We start from the raw sequence: 21,098 nt of genomic DNA, 5'->3' as shown, positions 1-21,098 counted from the left end.
TGATGGGGAATTCCAGGACTTTACATAGTTAATATGTATGGGTGGGAGAGCCTAGTTGACTGTGCCTGGGCTTGGGAGTTAAGCATAGATTAATTTAATTTTTACTTGCATGATAAACCACCAAGGAATTCTAGGGCTGCAGATTAGATCAGAAAACCAAAAGATATCCTGGAAGATTTTAGTGGCAAATTACTTCTCCAGAAATCATGAATGAGTACAGCAATGTTACTCTCAAAGGATTTTGATGATAATTTCTCACTGCTATGTGGCAGATAGAAACTATTGAACATAGAAAGGTGGAGCTTTGCTGTCTTCAACTGTACTGTTTCTAAAAGGAGAAATGTCAGTGTATAATTATGGGAATATGTGTGTGTGTGTGTGTATTTGTTAGGTTGCTAAGGAGAAGATTTGCAGTTAGGGTACTTCTGCTAGCTTAAGTAGGAAGTCACATACTTCCATGTATGCTATTTGCTTTCCCTTTCTCATTATCACTGTCACTGTTTGCTTTGCTTGAAGGATTATGACCAGCAACAAAGTACAAGTCAAAGTGAAATCATTGAATGCATGCAGAAAGCATACCATGGCCAGGAGATAGACACTGTCAAATTAGAGGAAAGGAATGTTTTCTGTAGTGCCTACAATGTTCGTATTCTAATAAACAGGTATGTGTCTATGTCAGAATATATTTATCCTCATCCAATTCTCATTCATCTTGTCACAGCACAGGTTCTGGACAAGTAAATGGGAGAACAGAACAGAGGAACTCTATTAGGTGACTTGCCAAGGGAGTAAACATTCTAATTATTGACATCTGCCTGCCGCCTACATAAGAGACTTGCTTTGCCTCTGTTCTCCCTGCTGGAAACAACATATGGCTCCTCTATAACTCCCATGTAGGAATTCTACTCTTGGACTTTAAATTCTTGGACTAGCTGCCAACCTTGGCCTGGCTCTTGAAAAGGTGAGGGTAAAAGGTTTTCCCTGTCCAGTTGTGTCTGACTCTAGGGAGTGTTGCTTATCTCTGTTTCTTAGCCAAGAGAGCCAACATTGTCTGAAGACATTTCCCTGGTTATGTGGCCAACATGACTGTACACCAAGCCACACAGAACGCTGTTACCTTCCCACTGAAGTGGTATCTATTTATCTACTCACATTTGCACTTTTGAACTGCTAGGTTTGCAGTTGTTGGGGCAAGTAATGGGAGCTCGCCCTGTTGCCTAGTGCTCGAGTCTCGAACCCAGCCTGTCAGCTTGCTAGCTGACAAACTCAGCATCGAACCATTGAGCCATCATGCCCTTTGAAACCTGAACTAACTTGCACATTCCTCTTTGAAAACAAAATTGCTTTGCTTAATATTGCTTGCTACATTGTTAACTCTGCTGCCTGAAAGTAAAACTGATAAATGCCCAAGAAACCAGGTGTGCGTATGTGGCTGAAACCTGAAGTAGGATACATCTCACCAACTCACCCATAAGAATTGTTCAAAAATATAACTCCACAGCACATGAAACCTTTTGCACTCGAACTATCCTTCCAAGTTCTTGGAAGCATCTTTGTCTGGGAACAGTAAGTTTTGGTTATTTTGGAATCCACCGCCGGAAACAAGGAAAGGGGAATGTAGAGACTATGTCTGTTAAAACAAATCAGGTTCCTAATTTAATTTTTCTTCTTCAGTCTGGATTCCAACAGAGTGATTCACAGCACTTCTGGAAGGCTATTGGCCTTTGGTTCTTTAGATCGAAAAATCCACTTTCTAGATATAGAGAAGATTAAAACTATCCCTCCTGTCTTATTTGGGCATGCTGGCAGTATCAAAGCCTTGTATCTCAATGAAGACAGAGGATTCCTCCTGAGCGGCAGCTATGATCTCAGTATCAGGTGAGTGCTTTGGTTTTAATGCCCTTTCTTTACCCAAGGCAGTTTAATCTGCCTTTTTCATGAGTTAAGTTTCCATTTTGGGGGGTGGGTGGGGGTTGAATGGTGATGCAGCAACAATGAGGGCCAGCTTGTTTTATTTTAGTTTTATTCTAGCTTTTTTCTGTTCTTGCTTGTATGGTGTTTGTTTATCATTCTCTTGAACTCTTTTTTAGACTGTGGAACATCAGAAAAAGGATCTGTGTGAAGATTTTTCTGGGCCATAAAGGGAATATCACTTGCTTGGATGTGTGCAAGACCAGATTTGTGTCTGGATCCAAAGACTGCACAGTAAAATGTGAACATCAGTTTTAATCCCTCTTAGATAAGTGGGGGGAAAAAAATCAATGACTGCAGATAAAATGTTAAAAGTTGGTAAAGTAAGAAAATTAGTAAGCTGTATGATAAAATAAGACTCACCTGATAGTGGGCCAATCATGATTTTTTCCCAACATAAAACAGAAGCGTGTTCTCAATCCAAGGGCTACATTAGGCTTGACGTACCACGCTGAGAACCTATGAAGATTCTCAGTCATTCAGGTCATAGTTATCCCAAAGCTGCTTTTCCACGAGGCAACTGGACTATGTCAAAAGCGAAATGTCTTCAAAGAAAAACAAGAAAGTCCAGTTGCCCCATGAAAAAACATCTTTGGGCATGCTGAGAACCAGACTCAGAAAAATATGTCTTACCCAACATTTAAAAAGAAAACTCTACAGCTCCTCTTCTGTTCTCTTCTCTCCTCTTTTTTTTTTGTATCCTGCCTTTATTATTTTTACAAGTAACTTAAGGCGGGGAAGATATCCAACTACCTTCCTCTGTTTTCCATCTTTTTTTCCTTTACTTAAAAAAAAAGCTGAACAAAGTGGAAGAGAAATAAGACATGAGAATAGGTGGGACCAAAGTCTTGCTTTCCCTTCTGTTTTTGAGGAGTGGGTGGGCAGTTAAGGGGTACTTATACCTTAAGCTGTAGAAATATAAACTACCTGGAAGGGAGCTGGGTGGAGAATGTTTTATGGATGCCTTCTGCTGAAAGAAATTATTTCACTCCTTAGCACTTCTCCAAGTCCCCAAGTATGAAAGTGTTTGAAAGGCCTGTCCTTTTTAAGTGATTGCAAATGGTTTGCTGGCCAGAGGGGGTGTTGGAAATCAAGATTATACTTGAAACTAGCATTTGGTTTTGCAAATATTTCAGTTTCTCAGCTATTTTTTTAAATTAACAATTCGGTTAGGGGAGGAAGCCTTGTTGTTCCCCAGGAAAAGATCCAGAATCACAAGGGTACCACTTTAGGATAAGCCAGAGGTAGGTACCACAGGTAAGCCATAAGTCAGAATTTGCAAACTATAATGGCTTAGCACAATGGTTCTCAACCTTTTCTTCACCAAAGACCCCTTTTAAATACCTTTTGTGGCCATGGACCACCAAGAATTAACACAACTTTTAAATCATAACATTCCTTCAAGCATTCACGGACCCCCTGTGATGACGTCATGGCCCACCCAGGGGTCCGCGGACCATAGGAAGAGAACCACTGACTTAGGACAAAGGGTGAATCAGTCTCAGTCTATGACTTTCCATGCTTATTTCTTATGTTAAGAATTAGGAAAGTGCCACAATAGTTTGAATAACATCTTGCTATTTTCCTGCTCCTTTCCACACCCAGCCCTTCATACAGCTGCATCTTGGAATGGCTATTTTTGGCCATATCATCCATTCTACTTCCTATGGCAAAGTATTTGTTATTTTCTGTTAATATTATTTATATGTTCTTGTGTAAACAGGTTTCTCTTGTGTCCAGCTAGATTCCAATCTTGTTAGGATTCAACTCTTTGAGCTTGTTGCTGAAAATAATGGAGTCATTCTGGATTGAAAAATGAGGCATATATTGGTTTACATATTTGGACATCATATTCTGAACCACTCACCGAGTATAAGGAATGTAGCAGTGCATTTTTCAAAAAGACAAAATAAAATTTAACTGACTATAGATAAATCATACCACTCTGCTAAATGTGTTGTTCAGCCTTTTCTGATGTACAGTATACCTCCCAGACAAGTCTCATTGATGTTTTTCTATCTTGGACTGAGCTGCATTAAATGCATTGAAACTGACTTCTGAGTAAACAGGATGAGCAACATGCTAAGAAATTACTACATCTTCTTGTGTTTCTTACAGTATGGGACATGAAAACCGGGCGATGTGTTAAAACTTTTACACACAAAGGTTATATTTGGGCTGCTAAAATGAATGAGATTCATATTGTGAGTTCCTGTGAAAAGGGCCTCGTGAAAATTTGGCATGCTGAGTCATATGTACTAATCAAGGTATGAGTCTTCCAAAAGAGTCTGGCCCAATTTCTTTCACATTTAAATTCAGGTAATCAACCAGCAGTGCAATTGTACCCACAAGCTGACAGGAGTACCAGAAGAAACAGATCTTGAAATATATTTCAGTGCAAATTCCCCTTAGGCATCATGCCATAAATTAGAACTGCCAAGAAGAGATTGGTCTCAGCCCTGAGTCAATTCTCCACTAGTAATTTAAATCATGTTCAGTCCCCTTTAAAGTGGTATAAAGTCTGTTTTCATTACTGTTATTTATCACAAAGCTGGCTGGATAGATCTATAACATGCTATAAATCAGTAATTTGGAAATAATCTTGGGATCCTATTCGTAGAGTTTTTGATAATCTAGGAATTCTTCTTAGGTAAAAAAAGTTTTCAAAGAGAAAACAAAAGTTTTCTCAAAGAGAAATCAAAAGTATTAATTTACTTTCTCTATTTTTTCTTTCGCAAAGTCAGTAGTTAATATGCCTACCCATAGGGCTCATTGTTCTTTAGTAATGCTTGTTCTTCTTAAACCTAATACATTTTATGTGGAACATCCACTGCTGTGGAAATAAGCATGTATAACTCACTTCGTGAGACATCTGCTGGGGATATTTTTTATTAACTCTGTAACTGAAATACTATTATGATGGGAAAGAGATACCTATGGTCATTGTTATACAACATTAGTATTTATACAAGTGTACACTGGTATTTATACCAGTTATACACTGATTGATACTCTCTTATTCCAGTTTAAGGGTTTGTTAGTGGACCTTACATCTAACATCTTTTTATTTTATACAAGGAATATCTGATAAAACATTTTACACACAATAATTAGTAATCATTCAAAGCCTTAGAAATGCTTCTTATACAGTATACTTCTGTGCAGGAAAAAACCTCAATACTACTTTGGTTATTTTATAATCCAATAATGAGGCTAGCCTTAGTGATATTTGGGAGTGGGGAGGTTACCAAAAGAAATCTATGGAAGCCTTTCATGCTTTTAGCTTTACAGTATTATTTATTGGAAAAGTAAACAGCTACAATCAAAGAATGCCTGAAAGTATATTAAAAGCGCACAAAGAGAAGCCTCATCCTTCCCCCCTTCCTCCTCCTCCTTTTACAGGTTTTAGAAGGTCACCGAGGTCCTGTAAAATGTTTGTCATTTGATGAGTGGCATCTTGTAACAGGAAGCAATGATGGATATATTTTGGCCTGGAGCATGCTGGGAAAACACAAGCGATGTCTAATGGCTTTCAAACACCCCAAGTAAGTATTTTTTTTAATATAAAATACATTTTGTATTTTAAGCCTTACCAATCACTCGATTAAAGAACCATTTTGTTCTTTGAAACCACTGGGGGAAATATTTTGAAACCATAAAAGAGGCAGATAAATCTTGAAATCACTGAGCAAGATAGTCTTCTGTCAAGAAGGAAATTATTTTCATTCTGGCTGAATGAGAGATGCAGTCAGATGAAAAAAACAGGAACAGGCTCAGAAGTTGCCTCATTTATATAATTCAGAAGCCATGTGATTCAAGGATTAGGCCAATCCGGACTCTGAATATGGTTCTGATGGAAGAAGAGGCCTGTAATCCAGGAGTATTAAATGGAGGTCACCGCCAGTAAATCTGTATTACAATATAAATATATTGTACCTAAGAGACCATTGACTAGAATCTTCCTGCCTTTCACTTTCACACTTGAACAGTTCATATAACATTGATAATTAATTGGTCTCTAAACAGGAAGGAGATAATTCTTTTATCATCACTTTGCTTCAGCAAAATGGTCTAATAATTTCTTCTCTGCATCCCACTTCTTTGCTACTCTGATTTATTGCTCTTTTTGTTGTTAGCATTTAAATTTGTAATTCAGGCATCACCCTATTTAACCCACATAATATACATTGAATGCTTTCATTTAAGAGATTCAGTTTGTTTTGGTATTTATTTTTTCACTTTTTGTTGTTGTTAGTTGTGAAGTCGTGTCCGACCCATTGCGACCCTATGGACAACGTTCCTCCAGGCCTTCCTGTCCTCTACCATCTTCTGGAGTCCATTTAAGCTCACGCCTACTGCTTCAGTGACTCCTTCCAGCCACCTCATTCTCTGTTGTCCCCTTCTTCTAGTGCCCTCAATCTTTCCCAGCATTAGGCTCTTCTCCAGTGAGTCCTTCCTTCTCATTAGGTGGCCAAAGTATTTGAGTTTTAGCTTCAGGATCTGGCCTTCTAAAGAGCAGTCAGGGTTGATCTCCTCTAGGACTGACCGGTTTGATCGCCTTGCAGTCCAAGGGATTCGCAGGAGTCTTCTCCAGCACCATAGTTCAAAGGCTTCAATTCTTTGGCGCTCAGCCTTTCTTATGGTTCAACTTTCACTGCCATACATTGCAACTGGGAAGACCATAGCCTTGACTATACACACTTTTGTTGACAGGGTGATGTCTCTGCTTTTTAGTGTGCTGTCTAGATTTGCCATGGCTTTCCTCCCAAGGAGCAAGCGTCTTTTAATTTCTTGGCTACAGTCCCCATCTGCATTGATCTTGGAGCCCAGGAAAATAAAATCTGTCACTACCTCCATTTCTTCCCCATCTATTTGCCAGGAATTGAGAGGGCCAGATGCCATGATCTTGGTTTTCTTAATGTTTAGTTTCAACCCAAGTTTTGCACTCTCCTTCTTCACTCGCAACAAGAGGCTCTTTAGTTCCTCTTCACTATCTGCCATTAGAGTGGTATCATCTGCATATCTTAGGTTGTTGATGTTTCTTCCGGCAATCTTAATTCCAACTTTTGATTCATCTAGCCCTGCCTTTCTCATGATGTGCTCTGCATATAAGTTAAATAGGCAAGGCGACAGTATACAGCCTTGCCGGACTCCTTTCCCAATTTTGAACCAATCAGTGGTTCCGTGTCCAGTTCTCACTGTTGCTTCTTGGCCCGCATATAGGTTTCTCTTTAGACATTCCAAATTTTTCTTTAGCAATTGCTTTCTTAGTACAGTAGTCCAATCATTTTTCTTCTTAGAATGATTTGTGAGGACAAGCAACTATGAATATTTTTTTAATTTCAAAATACTGAGTTTGGACAGCTACTGGAGGATTATTCATAAAAGAAGCAAGGATGAACCTGAAAAATCAGAATTGGACTCCAGACAGACTCTGAGCAAGCCAGAATTATAGATAGCATCTAAACGGATATGTATGTGTTAGCTGTTCACATGTGTACAGAGTAAGGTAGATGATGCTAACAGAGATATGCAGGTTTTGTTGCCTAGGCAAAAGATACTAAAACATTTTTTTTAAGTCCAGAACATCTAATAACATTTGGAAGTAGCTCACATAGACCCTTATCTCAGTGAATTAGGGAATTAGCACAATCAGACTTGGAAGATTCTGTTATTGTGGCCAATCTCAAAGTAGCTTTAGCCATTCTGTGGCATTAATTTTATGGTCTATCTAGTGAGGCTGACATCAGTCTTGCAAGTCTGATTGCGTTGTATATCTCTTTTTCCTTCAGCAAATTAGGAAGCCATTTCAGAATATAATCTGAAATTTTGCGTCCATTTTATCATAGAGTTTCTTCTGTCTCTGTTGCACATCTAAGTAAAAAATTTTATACTCAACTTTGGATGAAAAGTTAATCCTATCCTTATACTGATGTTCTAGATGGCATTAATACTGAAGGATTTTCTTTCCTTTTTTTCTTTCAATACTTTAGGCTTTTTAAATAATTGTTGATAATTTTAAATATGTTAAATAAACTTTACTGCATTGACATTTGCTTTAAAATAATACAATATATCAACTTTACTAAAAAGATAAGCATTTGTTTTTAATTGCTGATCTTGTTTATAGGGAGGTTCTGTCTCTGGCATTTGTTTATCTCAGAGTCATCAGTGGCTGTGCTGATGGGAAGATACGCATTTTTAACTTCTTTTCTGGAATCTGTCTGAGGGTTATGAGAGCAAACAGCAGAGGTGACCCAGTGGTGGGCTTCTGTATTTTAGAAAACAGGTATGTTATAAGTTCTTATTTCCTAATCCAGTAATAATAATGGCAATGAAAGAAGAGATATATGGAAATTGTATGAATACAACCTGCCCTGAGCAACATAGTCTTGAGGTAATTCTAATTAAACTTGGTGAGTGTTACTTCTGAGGCACATATTTTTCAACTCTGACTATTAATGATGCATTGACCCTCCATGTACACTTTCAAACAAACTAACTAAAGAAAACAAATCAATGTAACTTAACCTGGAGCCTTTGAGGAATCTCATTTATTGCTTCCAGAGTTCAATCTTGTCATGTAAAATTGAAGGACAATTTGGGTTTTTCTGCTTCCACAATACTTTTTACAGAATTTCAAAAGTAGCTAAACATTGTTCCCGTTTAATAGCTGTTATTTCCAAAGAAAACAATTGTAGATTTCTGAATTCTTGAATCCTGCATTCATTGTATTGTTTTTCTCTATTGTTTTCTCTTGACTGTTTTTTCTTTGAGGGAAAGGGGGGGAATCATAATGTATTCCAAACTAAATTAAAAATACAACTCTTCCTCTAACAGAATTGACAAGGTGCATACTTTAGATAGCTGCCACGACAGTGCAGTAATATTATACTAATTATTAATATGAATAGGCCATCCAATTTCATTTGAAGCCTCTCTCTTACCTTTACAGATCACAAATACATATTTAGATCTCATGTGCACATTATGAAAAATGTAGCTATGGGGAAAGATATTTAGGACCAGTTTAACTACAGGTCTTCAAATTTTCCTGGTTTCAGATCTTTGGGAGGTGATTTTCCATCCCACAAAAAGCTGAAGTATTGTATATTTGGTGGGGAGAAGTTTATAGGTTCTTTCAGGTTTTGGAATTCCAAGATTAGAACAACACAAGGATATCCTTTGTCACCATTGGTCTTTGTTTTAACTCTTGGAGTATTGATTAGAGACATAAGACAGGATGAGATAATTGCTGGAGAGCAGATAAAGCATATAAATTATGGCATTTGGTGATAATTTTGGAAGACCCTTTGGAAAGAATAGCAATATTAATGAAAAAATTAAACAATTTTGTTGTGATAGTAGGATTTTAAAGTTAATAATGAGAAAATGATGATGCTAACAAAAAGGATGAAAGAGCAAAAACAATGATAACAAGAGATAGAGATTTTCAGATTGAGAAAAAAAATAAAATGAATTATATGTTATTTCAAACTAATTATACTAAGGTTTCAAGAAGGAATTCAAGAAGGGTATGTTAAGATAGGGAAAATCACAAGATTGTCATTGTGATAAAAATGAATGTATTGCCTAGAATGATGTTCTTGTATCAAACAATATCATTTTTGTCAACTGCTGTTCCATTTAAGCAATGGCAAAAAGATATAGCTAGATTCATATGGGAAGAAATAAAAGAAGACATTCAGGATGTGAAGGGAGTGAGGAGAACTGGGACTGCCTAATCTAAAATTGCTCTCTGCACCCTGCTGTTTGGTTTGAATAAAATAATGAATGTTACTGAGAAATAAGAGAATTTTAAAACTAAAAGAGCATAACCTGAGATATGGATAGCATGATTTTTGATAATATGATAAAGGTAAGGTTAATGTATATTTTAAAAATCATTACACTTTTTGAGGATATGGAATAGATACAAACAGTGGTGGGATTCAAATATGTGAACAACCAGTTCTCTGTGTGGATGCCACTTCCAGAAGTCCATTCTGCGCCTGGGCAACAAAAAATTAGCTACCGGTTCTGCCAAAGTGGTGCGAACTGGCTGAATCCCACCGCTGGATACAAACCCAGGCTGTGCCTGAAAATGCCTTTTGTGAATTTATTTATTTATTTATTTATTTAGTTGCATTTGTATACCGCCCTTTCCCTGAGGACTCAGGGCGGTTTACAGGGAATTAAAAAAAATCCAACATACAAAAGTTAAAACCATATTAAAAAATATTAAATTGACCCTGTACACGATTAAAACCCCAATTAAAAAATTCTCCTCAGCCTGGGCCCGAGAGCTCAAAGAGCCAGGTCTTCAGGCCCCGGCGGAATGATCGGAGGAATAGCAAAAAGAAATGGATAACATACTGAGAGTTATTAAAACAAGAACATGGAGAATATAAAATGTAGTCAAAAGAGCAACTGACCACAGAGGGATTTAATTTCCAATAGTTTTCAACTTTAAAGAGAAAAATTTAAAGTAGACAAAAGGACATTAGGAACTGAACAATTTAAGACAGAATTTGAAACTGAATTATGTGAAAATGATGAACATTATACATTGAATTGCTAAAATATATAAGTGTTTACTGAAATTTGAAACAGAAGAACAAATTAAAGTGTATGATAAAATGGGCTAAGTACTTCTATTATAATATACAGATGGATCAATAGGAAACAATATGGTTGAAAGGACTGAAATTCACTTTTTATTACAATTTAAAAGAGAATGTAAAATGATATCTTGGTACATGACATCAGAAAAACTTTTTAGAACATATAAACATATAACATATTGGAAATATGGTAAAGGTGAATGGACATTTTACATTGGTCAAAGGATTTGTAAAAAAGAAAAAACTGGATTAAAATATAGACAATGATACAAAGAATTTAAATATTAATACTGAACCAAAAAATAAATATCAATACATTTACAGTCGCTATAAAGAAAATTAACTATTTCTTTATATCTCCTTTTTCTTTTTTGTTTTCTTCTTTTCTCTTTTATTTCTTACTCTTTTAAAAAAATTGTATTGTTTTTAATCTGTAAAAATGTCTTCAATAAAAATTAATTTAAAAAAAGATTTCCCTAATTAGAGTATTAACTGATCATAATCTTTTTTTTTTGAGACAAGTCTGAAATCTACCAAGGTGATATGTTTTATTTGTTACTGCTATTGTATTAAAGTGACTCACATGGCAGTCTGGTTTTATATACTCATTTTTATAGCTGCCTTATAAAACAATTTATGAAAAAGTGAGCTATAAATTAATCCCTATTTAATTCCTATAGAAATTGCAGCAGATGGAAAGCTTAGCCCTTTCTTCCAACTGTTTTCCTTGTAAAATCATCCAAAGCTATTAGTACTTCAAGAAAAGTATTGGGAATGTCCTTGACAAAACAGCTTTTGAGGAATATTTTTCATTTAGATTGTGACAAGGAAGAAAAAAAAAAGACCTTCCCTTAATTTTGCAGTGACCAACCTCCCCTTCCAATGATTGTTATTATTGTTGACCTTCTAATTTTAAATACTAGATTTTGGAGGCCCTAATTGCAAGGAAGAGCAGTTGTGTTAGCGACCTGAAGACACTTCATTGAAAATCATTTTCTTGACTCGGTGGACAGATTTCATCATGTTTTCCCACTCACCCAATTTCTTCCCTAGATTACTGATCAATGCAGAAGGAAGTGTAGTCTTGTTCCAGTTTGAAGAAGTAGAATGGGATCATAATCAGCCTTCTGATAGAATACCTAATCAAACACTCACGGACAAATTTCATGACATACCAACCCAAATAAAGCCTTCTCCATTTTCAAAATCTGTGCGGGAGAAACGAGCCAGAAAGAAAAATTGGAAGCTATACACAGAAGTTGATGACACAGTGCTTTCCTATTACATTTCCCAGCATGGCACAAGATTATCCAAAGGTGTTCCAGGTATGTACGTGTTTGCATGCATATGCATGTATCTACTCTATATCAGATTGGCAAGAAGAATCCCTTCTGCCAACAATTTTGTCAGGATGAGTAGAGGGTGATGAAGGGCTTGGTCAACAGGTAGTTTTTTCTTCAGATCAAAAAGATAAACTGCACTTAGAAGGAAATGAAAGGGTGATACGATTGCTCTGACTCTTCTTCCATCTTACGTTAAAGTGAAAAATACACTCGGTTCATTACATATTTATTTTATTTTTATTTATTTTTATTACATTTATACCCCGCCCTTCTCCGAAGACTCAGGGCGGCTTACAAGCTTAGCAGTAGCCTTCATTCTCTGTATATGCCTGCTTGTTAGTGCTTTCACACACACCCCAAGCGGCATTATTACAAAGTCAGCTTAATAATAAGGTGATGCAGTTGTGCATATTTTGGGACAATTGCTAGGTCTGCAAAAGTAAACAGAGTTGTTCTAAGTTTTATACGGCTTCACAGTGCTTTACAGCTCTTTCTAAGCGCTTTACAGAGTCAGCCTATTGCCCCCAACAATCTGGGTCCTCATTTACCATCTTGTTGTGACTCAGGGCCAGCCTGTGGGTCCGACAGCCGGGTCCGATGTATCGGAGGACTCAGATGTGGGGGAGGAGGGAAACGAACCGGCTGATGATGATTTGGAGGCTTTGCAGAGTCCTCAGCCGGGGACCTCTTCTCAGCTGTGTGAGCCCGAGAGTGCGGAGGATGATGACCCACAGCTGGCCCTGTTCAAGGACGCCCGACGCAGGAGGCAGACGAGCAGGGACAAACAAAGAAAGACTATGGGACTCCTCGGGAGGAGGCACAGGGAGACCACGCCCTGAGCTCTCTATAAAAGAAGTGTTTGGGGAGGGGCTGGTTGCTGAAAGCAACTTTTCCGCTTGAGAAGACAAGCTCTTGTGTTTTTGTTAACTGCGTAATTAAATCTTGGCAGAAGCCTTTTAGCCTTGGACGCTTTCCAGACTCTTCTCTTAATTAGGGGTTGCGAGACGAGGGCTGGTTCAGAACAGTTTGCTTTCAGCCACCCACCCCTTAATACTACGATGGAGCAGCTTCTTGCCGAGAATGCCCAGCTCAACCAGCAACTCACCTTGCTGGCCACTCAGGTGGCACAACTGCAGGCTCAGGTACATGCTGCCCCCCCACCCAGGAGGAAATGTCAGTTAGCTATGCCGGATAAATTTGCTGGTAAACCAGAACTGTTTCCTGCCTTCCTGGGACAATGCCAGCTTTATATCAGCGTGAGAGCAGCTGATTTCCCCACTGACCGAGATAAGGTGGGATTCGTGTTGAGCCTTCTGTCGGGAGATGCAGCTCGTTGGGGCACGCCTCTGTTGGCACAGCCTAGCCCTTTGTTGGATAACTTTGGGGGGTTTTGTGACCATATGCGCCTCATGTACGAGGACCCGATTAAGGCGCAGACCGCCACCCGACGTCTGAAAGCTTTGAGGCAGGGTCAGCGCCCCCTACAGGCCTATATCAGCGATTTCCGGCTGCTTAGCCAGGATTCCGCCTGGAATGAGGCTGCGCTCGTGGATGCCTTTCAGGATGGCTTGTCAGAGGAGATGTTGGATGAGCTGGCCCGCGTGGACATTCCCTCAGATCTGAATGGGCTGATCCATCTTTGTCTGCGGATCGATGCCCGGCTGCAGCAGCGTAAGAGTCGCCGTGCCACCCCACAGACCCCTGCCGCCCCTGTTGTGCGTGAGCCCCCAGTCCAGAGGGAGGAGCCAATGGAGCTGGGTGCCGCCAGGTCCCGTCTATCGGTGACGGAAATGGACAGACGACGATCGGAGGGGTTGTGTTTTTACTGTGGGGACCCTGGACATTTGGCTGCTTCTTGCCCAAAGAAGCGTCAGCGGGCGTCAGTGACCAAGCCTGCTCCGAGAAAGTCCCCTGCTTTGCTATCGGGAAACGGCCCGAGCCCGATCTAGACGGTGTGAAAGATCGGGCGACCCACAACGATCACGCCGAGCGACGCCGTTCCGACGGTGCCTGTGAACCTCCACGGCATTTGATTTTGGAGGCACGACTGATCCTTCCTGGCAAGCCAGAGGGGATTCCGGTCCATGCCTTAATTGACTCTGGGGCTACCACTAACTTTATGGATTCGGCCTTTGTGGCCAAATGGGCTGTTCCCCAGTGTCCGGTGGATCCGCCCATGCTTGTGGAGACCATCGATGGTCGAGTGCTCCTGTCCGGGCCTATCACGGCCGCCACGCAACCCGTGTGTATGGCCATCAGTACCCATGTGGAGGCCATTCAGTTTTACATCACTTCGGATCTGCACTTCCCCGTGGTCTTGGGACTGGCGTGGCTCCGGGCGCATGATCCACAGATCTATTGGTCTCAGAACTTGGTCACCTTCCCAAGTTTGCAGTGCGTGGACCACACCCGCCATATCTGTGCCGGCCAGGTGGAGGGTTCCTCAGGGGTTTCCTTGCCTCCCGTACTGTCCGACTTTGCTGACGTGTTCAGCGAGTCAGAGGCAGACCAATTACCCCCGCACAGGCCCTACGACTGCTCCATTGACCTAGTCCCTGATGCGCCTCTCCCAGTGGGGCGTTTGTACTCCATGTCGGAGCCCGAGTTGGCCGCATTGCGGGACTTCCTGACAAAGAACTTGGCTCGTGGATTCATCCGGCCCTCGTCCTCGCCAGTGTCTGCGCCCGTGCTCTTCGTCAAAAAGAAGTCGGGCGAGTTACGGCTTTGCTGTGACTACCGGAAACTCAACGCTATCACGGTGCGTAACCGCTACCCGCTGCCCCTCATCCCCGAGCTCTTGGACCGACTCCGGGAGGCTAAGATCTTCACGAAACTGGACCTGCGTGGAGCTTACAACCTCGTCAGGGTTCGGCCGGGTGATGAGTGGAAGACAGCGTTTGGTACTCGCTATGGACATTTCGAGTACACGGTGATGCCGTTTGGCCTGACCAACGCCCCCGCTGTGTTTCAGCATTTTATGAATGACATCTTTCGGGATCTGTTGGACCAGTTTGTTGTGATTTACCTGGACGACATCCTGATTTACTCCCCGTCGCGTGAAGCGCATCATCAGCATCTCCGTCAGGTCCTGCAGCGCCTCCGGAAACATCGGCTGTTTGCCAAGTTGGAGAAGTGCCAGTTCTACCAGGTGACCATTGATTTCTTGGGCCACCGCATTTCTCCCGAGGGCATCGCCATGGATCCAAGTAAAGTTGAGTCGTTGCAGAGTTGGCAACCCCCGCGTCGCGTGAAGGATGTTCAGCGACTTCTTGGATTTGCCAACTACTATCGGACATTCATCCCTGGCTTTGCTGCCTTGACAGCCCCCCTCACCCGGCTCCTGCAGAAGAAGACTCGGTTCCAGTGGAACGCCCCCGAACAACAGGCGTTCCAAGCTTTGAAGGACGCCTTCATGAAGGAGCCCATCTTGAAGCATCCTGACCCGCAACGGCCGTTTGTCGTGGAGGCGGACGCCTCCGACATTGCCATTGGGGCCGTGTTACTCCAGGCAGCGACGCCCAACGGTACCCTTTTCCCTTGCGCGTATCACTCTCGGAAATTGAATCCCTCGGAGCGCAACTATACCATCTGGGAGAAGGAGCTGCTGGCCATCAAGGCGGCGTTCGAGGCTTGGAGGCATCATCTGGAGGGGGCGCGGCATCAAATCGAGGTCCGGACGGACCACAAGAATCTGGAAAGCCTGCAGACCGCTCGGAATTTGAACCAACGCCAGATCCGGTGGTCCCTCTTCTTTGCGAGGTTTGACTTCCGGGTGCGGTACATACCAAGCGGGCACAACCAGAGAGCGGATGCTCTGTCCAGGAAGCCCGAGTACACCCGAGTGGAAGACAAGCTTCCGCCCAGGACAGTGATCCCCGTCGAGTCTTTTGCTGCGGTACGGGAGCCGGTGGATATACGGGCTCGGATCCGGGAGGCGCAGCAGCAGGAGGCGTGGGTGGCTCAGCGGAAGGAAGAGGTGGGGCCAGATTCGCCTTGGTCGGTCACGGATGGACTCCTGTATTATCGTGACCGGCTCTACGTTCCAGGAGGGCCACTCAGGGGACTCGTCCTCAGCCAATGTCATGATAACCCGGCTGCGGGGCATTTTGGCCTGTTCAAGACTCTGAACCTGGTCTCCCGTACTTTCTGGTGGCCCCGAGTCCGACACGATGTCCAGTCTTATGTCACCTCCTGCGTCCCATGCAGGCAGGCCAAGTCAGCGACAGGGGCCCCGCCTGGTTTACTGCAGCCTTTGCCAACGCCCAAGAGACCCTGGGGGGCTGTGTCCATGGACTTTCTGACGGATCTACCCCCATCCTCCGGCTTCACGACAGTGTTTGTGGTGGTGGACATGTTGACCAAGATGGCGCACTTCATCCCCTGTCGCGGCTTACCGTCAGCTCGCGCCACTAGTCGCATGTTCATCCAACAGGTGTTTCGGCTGCACGGCCTCCCCGATAGGGTCGTCTCCGATAGGGGGGCCCAGTTTACAGCCCGCTTCTGGCAGGAGTTGATGCGGGCGTTGGACATTAAGGTTTGCCTCTCGTCCGCGCATCATCCTCAGACCGACGGGGGTACCGAGAAGGTCATCGGCATCTTAGAGCAGTATCTGCGCTGCTATGTTAACCTGCAGCAGGACAACTGGGTGGACTATTTGGCCATAGCCGAGTTTGCCTTTAATAACTCGCAACACACCTCCACGCAGATGACACCGTTCTTGGCCAACGTGGGTTATCACCCCAGGTTCTTCCCTCTTTCTCCCGTGGACTCACCGGAGCCGGCAGCGAACGAATTCATGGCGGAGTTACAGGCGATCCATCGGTTGGTGCGACGGCAGCTGGAGAAGGCCAAGGCCGACTACAAGAGGTTCGCCGATCGGTCGAGAAGGGATACGCCTCCACTATCGGTGGGGGATCGGGTCTGGCTGTCCACCAGGAACCTACCATCCACTCGGCCGGCGAGGAAGCTGGACCACCGTTACCTTGGACCGTTCCCAGTCGAGGCCGTCATCAACCCGGTCGCCTATCGTTTAACTCTGCCACGTTCCCTGCGCGTGCACCCCGTCTTCCATCGGTCCTTGTTGGTCCCCGAACAACCGGCCTGTCCACTTCGCCAAGCGGAACCTCCCCCATCAGGAACTCGTGATGGAGGCAGCACCCCCGAGTACGAGGTCGCCAGCATCAGGGATTCCCGCTGGCTGAAAGGTCGCTTCCAGTACCTGATCGAGTGGAAAGGGTACGGGCCGGAGGACTTCACATGGGAAGACGCGACTGCCGTTCATGCCCCTGCGTTGGTGACTGCTTTTCACGAACAGTTCCCATCCCGACCGCATCCGGATCGGCAGACCCGAGGGAAGGGCCCTGCGGTGCGGGATAGTGTTGTGACTCAGGGCCAGCCTGTGGGTCCGACAGCCGGGTCCGATGTATCGGAGGACTCAGATGTGGGGGAGGAGGGAAACGAACCGGCTGATGATGATTTGGAGGCTTTGCAGAGTCCTCAGCCGGGGACCTCTTCTCAGCTGTGTGAGCCCGAGAGTGCGGAGGATGATGACCCACAGCTGGCCCTGTTCAAGGACGCCCGACGCAGGAGGCAGACGAGCAGGGACAAACAAAGAAAGACTATGGGACTCCTCGGGAGGAGGCACAGGGAGACCACGCCCTGAGCTCTCTATAAAAGAAGTGTTTGGGGAGGGGCTGGTTGCTGAAAGCAACTTTTCCGCTTGAGAAGACAAGCTCTTGTGTTTTTGTTAACTGCGTAATTAAATCTTGGCAGAAGCCTTTTAGCCTTGGACGCTTTCCAGACTCTTCTCTTAATTAGGGGTTGCGAGACGAGGGCTGGTTCAGAACACATCTTTGGAAGGATGGAAGGCTGAGTCAACTTTGAGCTGGTAAGACTCAAACTGCCAAACTACCGGCAGCCAGCAGTCAGCAGAATTAGCCTGCAGTACTGCATTCTAATCACTATGCCACCCTGGATCTGTACTTAATGTACTCTATAACGCCTCATTACTTATACTAAGTATTATACCTGTTTAATTCTCATGGAAATATTTCAGTAAGTTTTAAGAGATTACAGTGGAATTATAAGAGGGACTAGAAATGCCTCCAGACAGTTTCTTAGGGCTATCAATCAAACTATTGTATAGATATTTTATTTTACTATATTGTAATATATATTTTAATGGAGGGAAAAACTCCATAAACAAGGTAAGATAAAATAGATTCCAAGCTAAAGATATGAAACCTATGTTTTGTCTTCTATAAAATTCTGCAGTGAAACAGGATAACTGTATGATAAAAGTTTCATCTGCGAACACCATGAATTATCTTTTCACATTTCTTTCAAGACTGAAAAGATCTGGTATGCTTTTCTCCCAAATTATTTAATATTTTTTTAAAAATTTGCCATATTGAGGATCTTTATGCACACAAATGTAACTTAGATATATAGTCTCATTGCTCTACAAAATCACCCTGTGGAATTAACCCTCTAACCTAATGAGGCCATATTTAATTAGAATTATTCCACAGCATTCTGTTGTATCACATTTTTGGACTGCTAACCATGTGATTCTCTTCTAGCCCTCCTTTATGAAATAGTGAAGACTCCTTTACCCCGGAAGAGGGAGGGTAAGACAGCCATGATCCTGAATCCATACCAAAAGCACAGACTCTCTGTACTTGCTCATCAAACCTTAAAGGAAGAGGGGTCCTCAACAATAATCAAAGTTACTTCTGGTAAAGAATTTTTGAGTATTATTTTTAAAAGTAATAACAGTTACTAATATCTACCTTTAGGCTACCAATTAGTACTGTAAAAGAATAAGCTGCGGCATTTTTAATTTATAGGCAGAACTAAAGAAAGTTTTTAAAAAATGGGTAAACTGTCATGATATCCCAATTTCTTACCAAGGTGGGATATTCTAAAAAATGGGAAAATTAGCCTGAAGTCTGCACAGACTTATTTGATTTTCCCAAATCAAAGGCAACTAGAAAAGACGACTATTCTGCTCTGTATATTTTTATTCCATAAGCTAGGATTTCTGAGTGTGCAAAGCCAAAGTGATTAATTATTCAGCTAATGATGGAAAATACTCTTAAAGAAGCAGGGGTATTAAGCATCGTGTCCTGTCTTGCAAGTGAAAATTGGAGGCGTTTATCAAACCCCTTTAGGATAACCTTTTCACCCCATATCTTCCTATAACCAGATTGTTTCCTTTTTGAATTCTTCCCCTTAAAATGAAAAAAAAAATGTTGGCTAAAAGATTTGGAAGATAATTTTATTCCTCCCTTCACCCCATTCACCTAGCCCTTCTGCTGTAGCCTCACCTTCCTATCCATCTCTGTGCCTATTCTTTCTCTCCATTCACCTCCATGTAGATGTGCGCTGTCCCCATTCATTGCCAAAAGAACCATTCAGTCCAAATGGATATTCAAGTCTTCCCTGCACCCAGCATCTTATAATTTATTTATTTATTTAATTGATTTTATATACCACCCTATTCCCGAAGGACTCAGGGCGGTTTACAGGGCGAATTAAAACAATACAAATAAATACAATTAAAATAGAATTAAATTAAGACTAGCCCAAATTAAAACAAATTAAAATTTAAAATTAAATTAAAAACCCCCTCAGTCCAGGCCAGAAAGATCAAATAACCAAGTTTTCAGGTCCCGGCGAAACGAGCGAAGGTCTGGGGCAGTAGAATGGGAATGAAGAGAAAACTTTTAGAAGTATAAATAAAATGATAGGGGTTTGAGCTATGTGCCAAACAAATCTTTTTATTACTTACCAACCTTTGCAGCACTATGAATATAAGAAATTCAGTATTCTTATTTACAACGCTAAAGAGAGAATTTGGCACAAGATGTACACATTGCATTTAAAATTGAATATAGATACACTTTAAAAAATGACAAAAGAAACCAAGAGTCCTGTTGAATTTCTGCCTGGTTGTCACAAGGCTTAAAGCTTTCTAGCTTTACCAAAAATGAAAATCTGACTGAGGCCTAGAGTAATGTACAAGGACAATTTGGAAATAAAATTCTGTTTGCTTATCAATGATAGACACTCGCAGATAAAGAATTTTTATTATACATATTAGAAAACTACAATGTTACATTACTTTTCGACATAATCACCATTCAAATTGAGGCATTTGTCATAACATCTTAAAAGGTTTGAAATTCCTTAGTTGTAGTAGCTCGGTGCCAAATCTGGGCTATGGGGTGGGTGGGTGATCAAAAACATCCCAACAGAACTGCTTCAAAGGTTCTTGGATGTTTCTAGCAGTGTGCGGGCAAGCATTATTGTGAACTAACACCACACCGGAAGTGGCACCATAAAAAATCCCACCAAATGTGAAGATGCCAAAGGAGTACTGCTAGTGAAATTCATGGAGTGTGGTTTGGTGATCAGTTACAAAAACATTACGAAAACTCAGACATGCCATCCATAACAAGTATTGGGGCATGCTTGGAAGTGCTGGCCTATGGTGCACTTGCACTGTTCCCCAAGACACACAGGCTTTGGGGCATGGTGCAAGTTTTCTTTTTCAGATGCAGTAGTGGTGTTAGGACTGAAGTCAAAGCCCAGGCCCTGACTTCAGGCCTAGCCTTTGTGCTACTGTCAAGTGTCATTGATCAAGGTAGCCTAGATGGAGGGGAGATACGGAATTGCTTCTCTTTTGTTTTGGCGTGGGATGTGACACATCAGTAGAATCAAGTCAGGCATTTTCCAGATTTTTGACACGCGAAGCTCAAAAGATTTGCCATCACTGATCTAATTTATGCTCAGTTGGAAATAAGCTTCACCATATTCAATAAGCTTACGATAGGTAAGTGCTCATTGAATGCAATTATGATTTGCAAACTATTACCCTCCCCAAAATAGATATTTGGGGAAACTGTTAGGAGAATTAGGGAAGCATTGGGACATTGGAGTGTCATTCAGTGCATCATATTCCTTGCATCTCCTGTTCCATAAATAACAGAATTGTTTGCTTACTGTATATAATTCTGTAGCCATGCACTGCTTTGGCAAGTATCAGCCCAAGTACAGCACTCAATAAACCCTGGGACAGGATGAATTATGACTTGATCCCTGATCGTGGATCCCTGTCGTATGATTGTGATTGGGTTTTATTTTTTTTCTTCCTGCC

General features: G+C 42.0%; 1 protein-coding gene across 1 annotated transcript in view; it reads left to right on the top strand.

Moving 5' to 3' along the window:
* The window catches only part of FBXW10B (F-box and WD repeat domain containing 10B), a gene marked incomplete at its 5' end in the record, with an annotated part of 29,667 nt that overhangs the window by 6,849 nt on the left and 1,720 nt on the right, over positions 1-21,098 (top strand). The window contains 8 exons of the mRNA XM_081319648.1: positions 517-662; positions 1,675-1,878; positions 2,091-2,212; positions 4,090-4,238; positions 5,374-5,516; positions 8,102-8,260; positions 11,649-11,920; positions 18,520-18,675. Coding sequence (XP_081175774.1) covers positions 517-662; positions 1,675-1,878; positions 2,091-2,212; positions 4,090-4,238; positions 5,374-5,516; positions 8,102-8,260; positions 11,649-11,920; positions 18,520-18,675 — 1,351 coding nt within the window. The remainder of the gene's footprint in view (positions 1-516; positions 663-1,674; positions 1,879-2,090; positions 2,213-4,089; positions 4,239-5,373; positions 5,517-8,101; positions 8,261-11,648; positions 11,921-18,519; positions 18,676-21,098) is intronic.

Source organism: Vipera berus, assembly GCF_964194415.1.
Source record: "Vipera berus genome assembly, chromosome: 2".
Taxonomy (NCBI): domain Eukaryota; kingdom Metazoa; phylum Chordata; class Lepidosauria; order Squamata; family Viperidae; genus Vipera; species Vipera berus.
The sequence above is the reverse complement of the archived record's forward strand: the minus strand, read 5'-3'. Positions and strand labels throughout refer to the sequence as shown.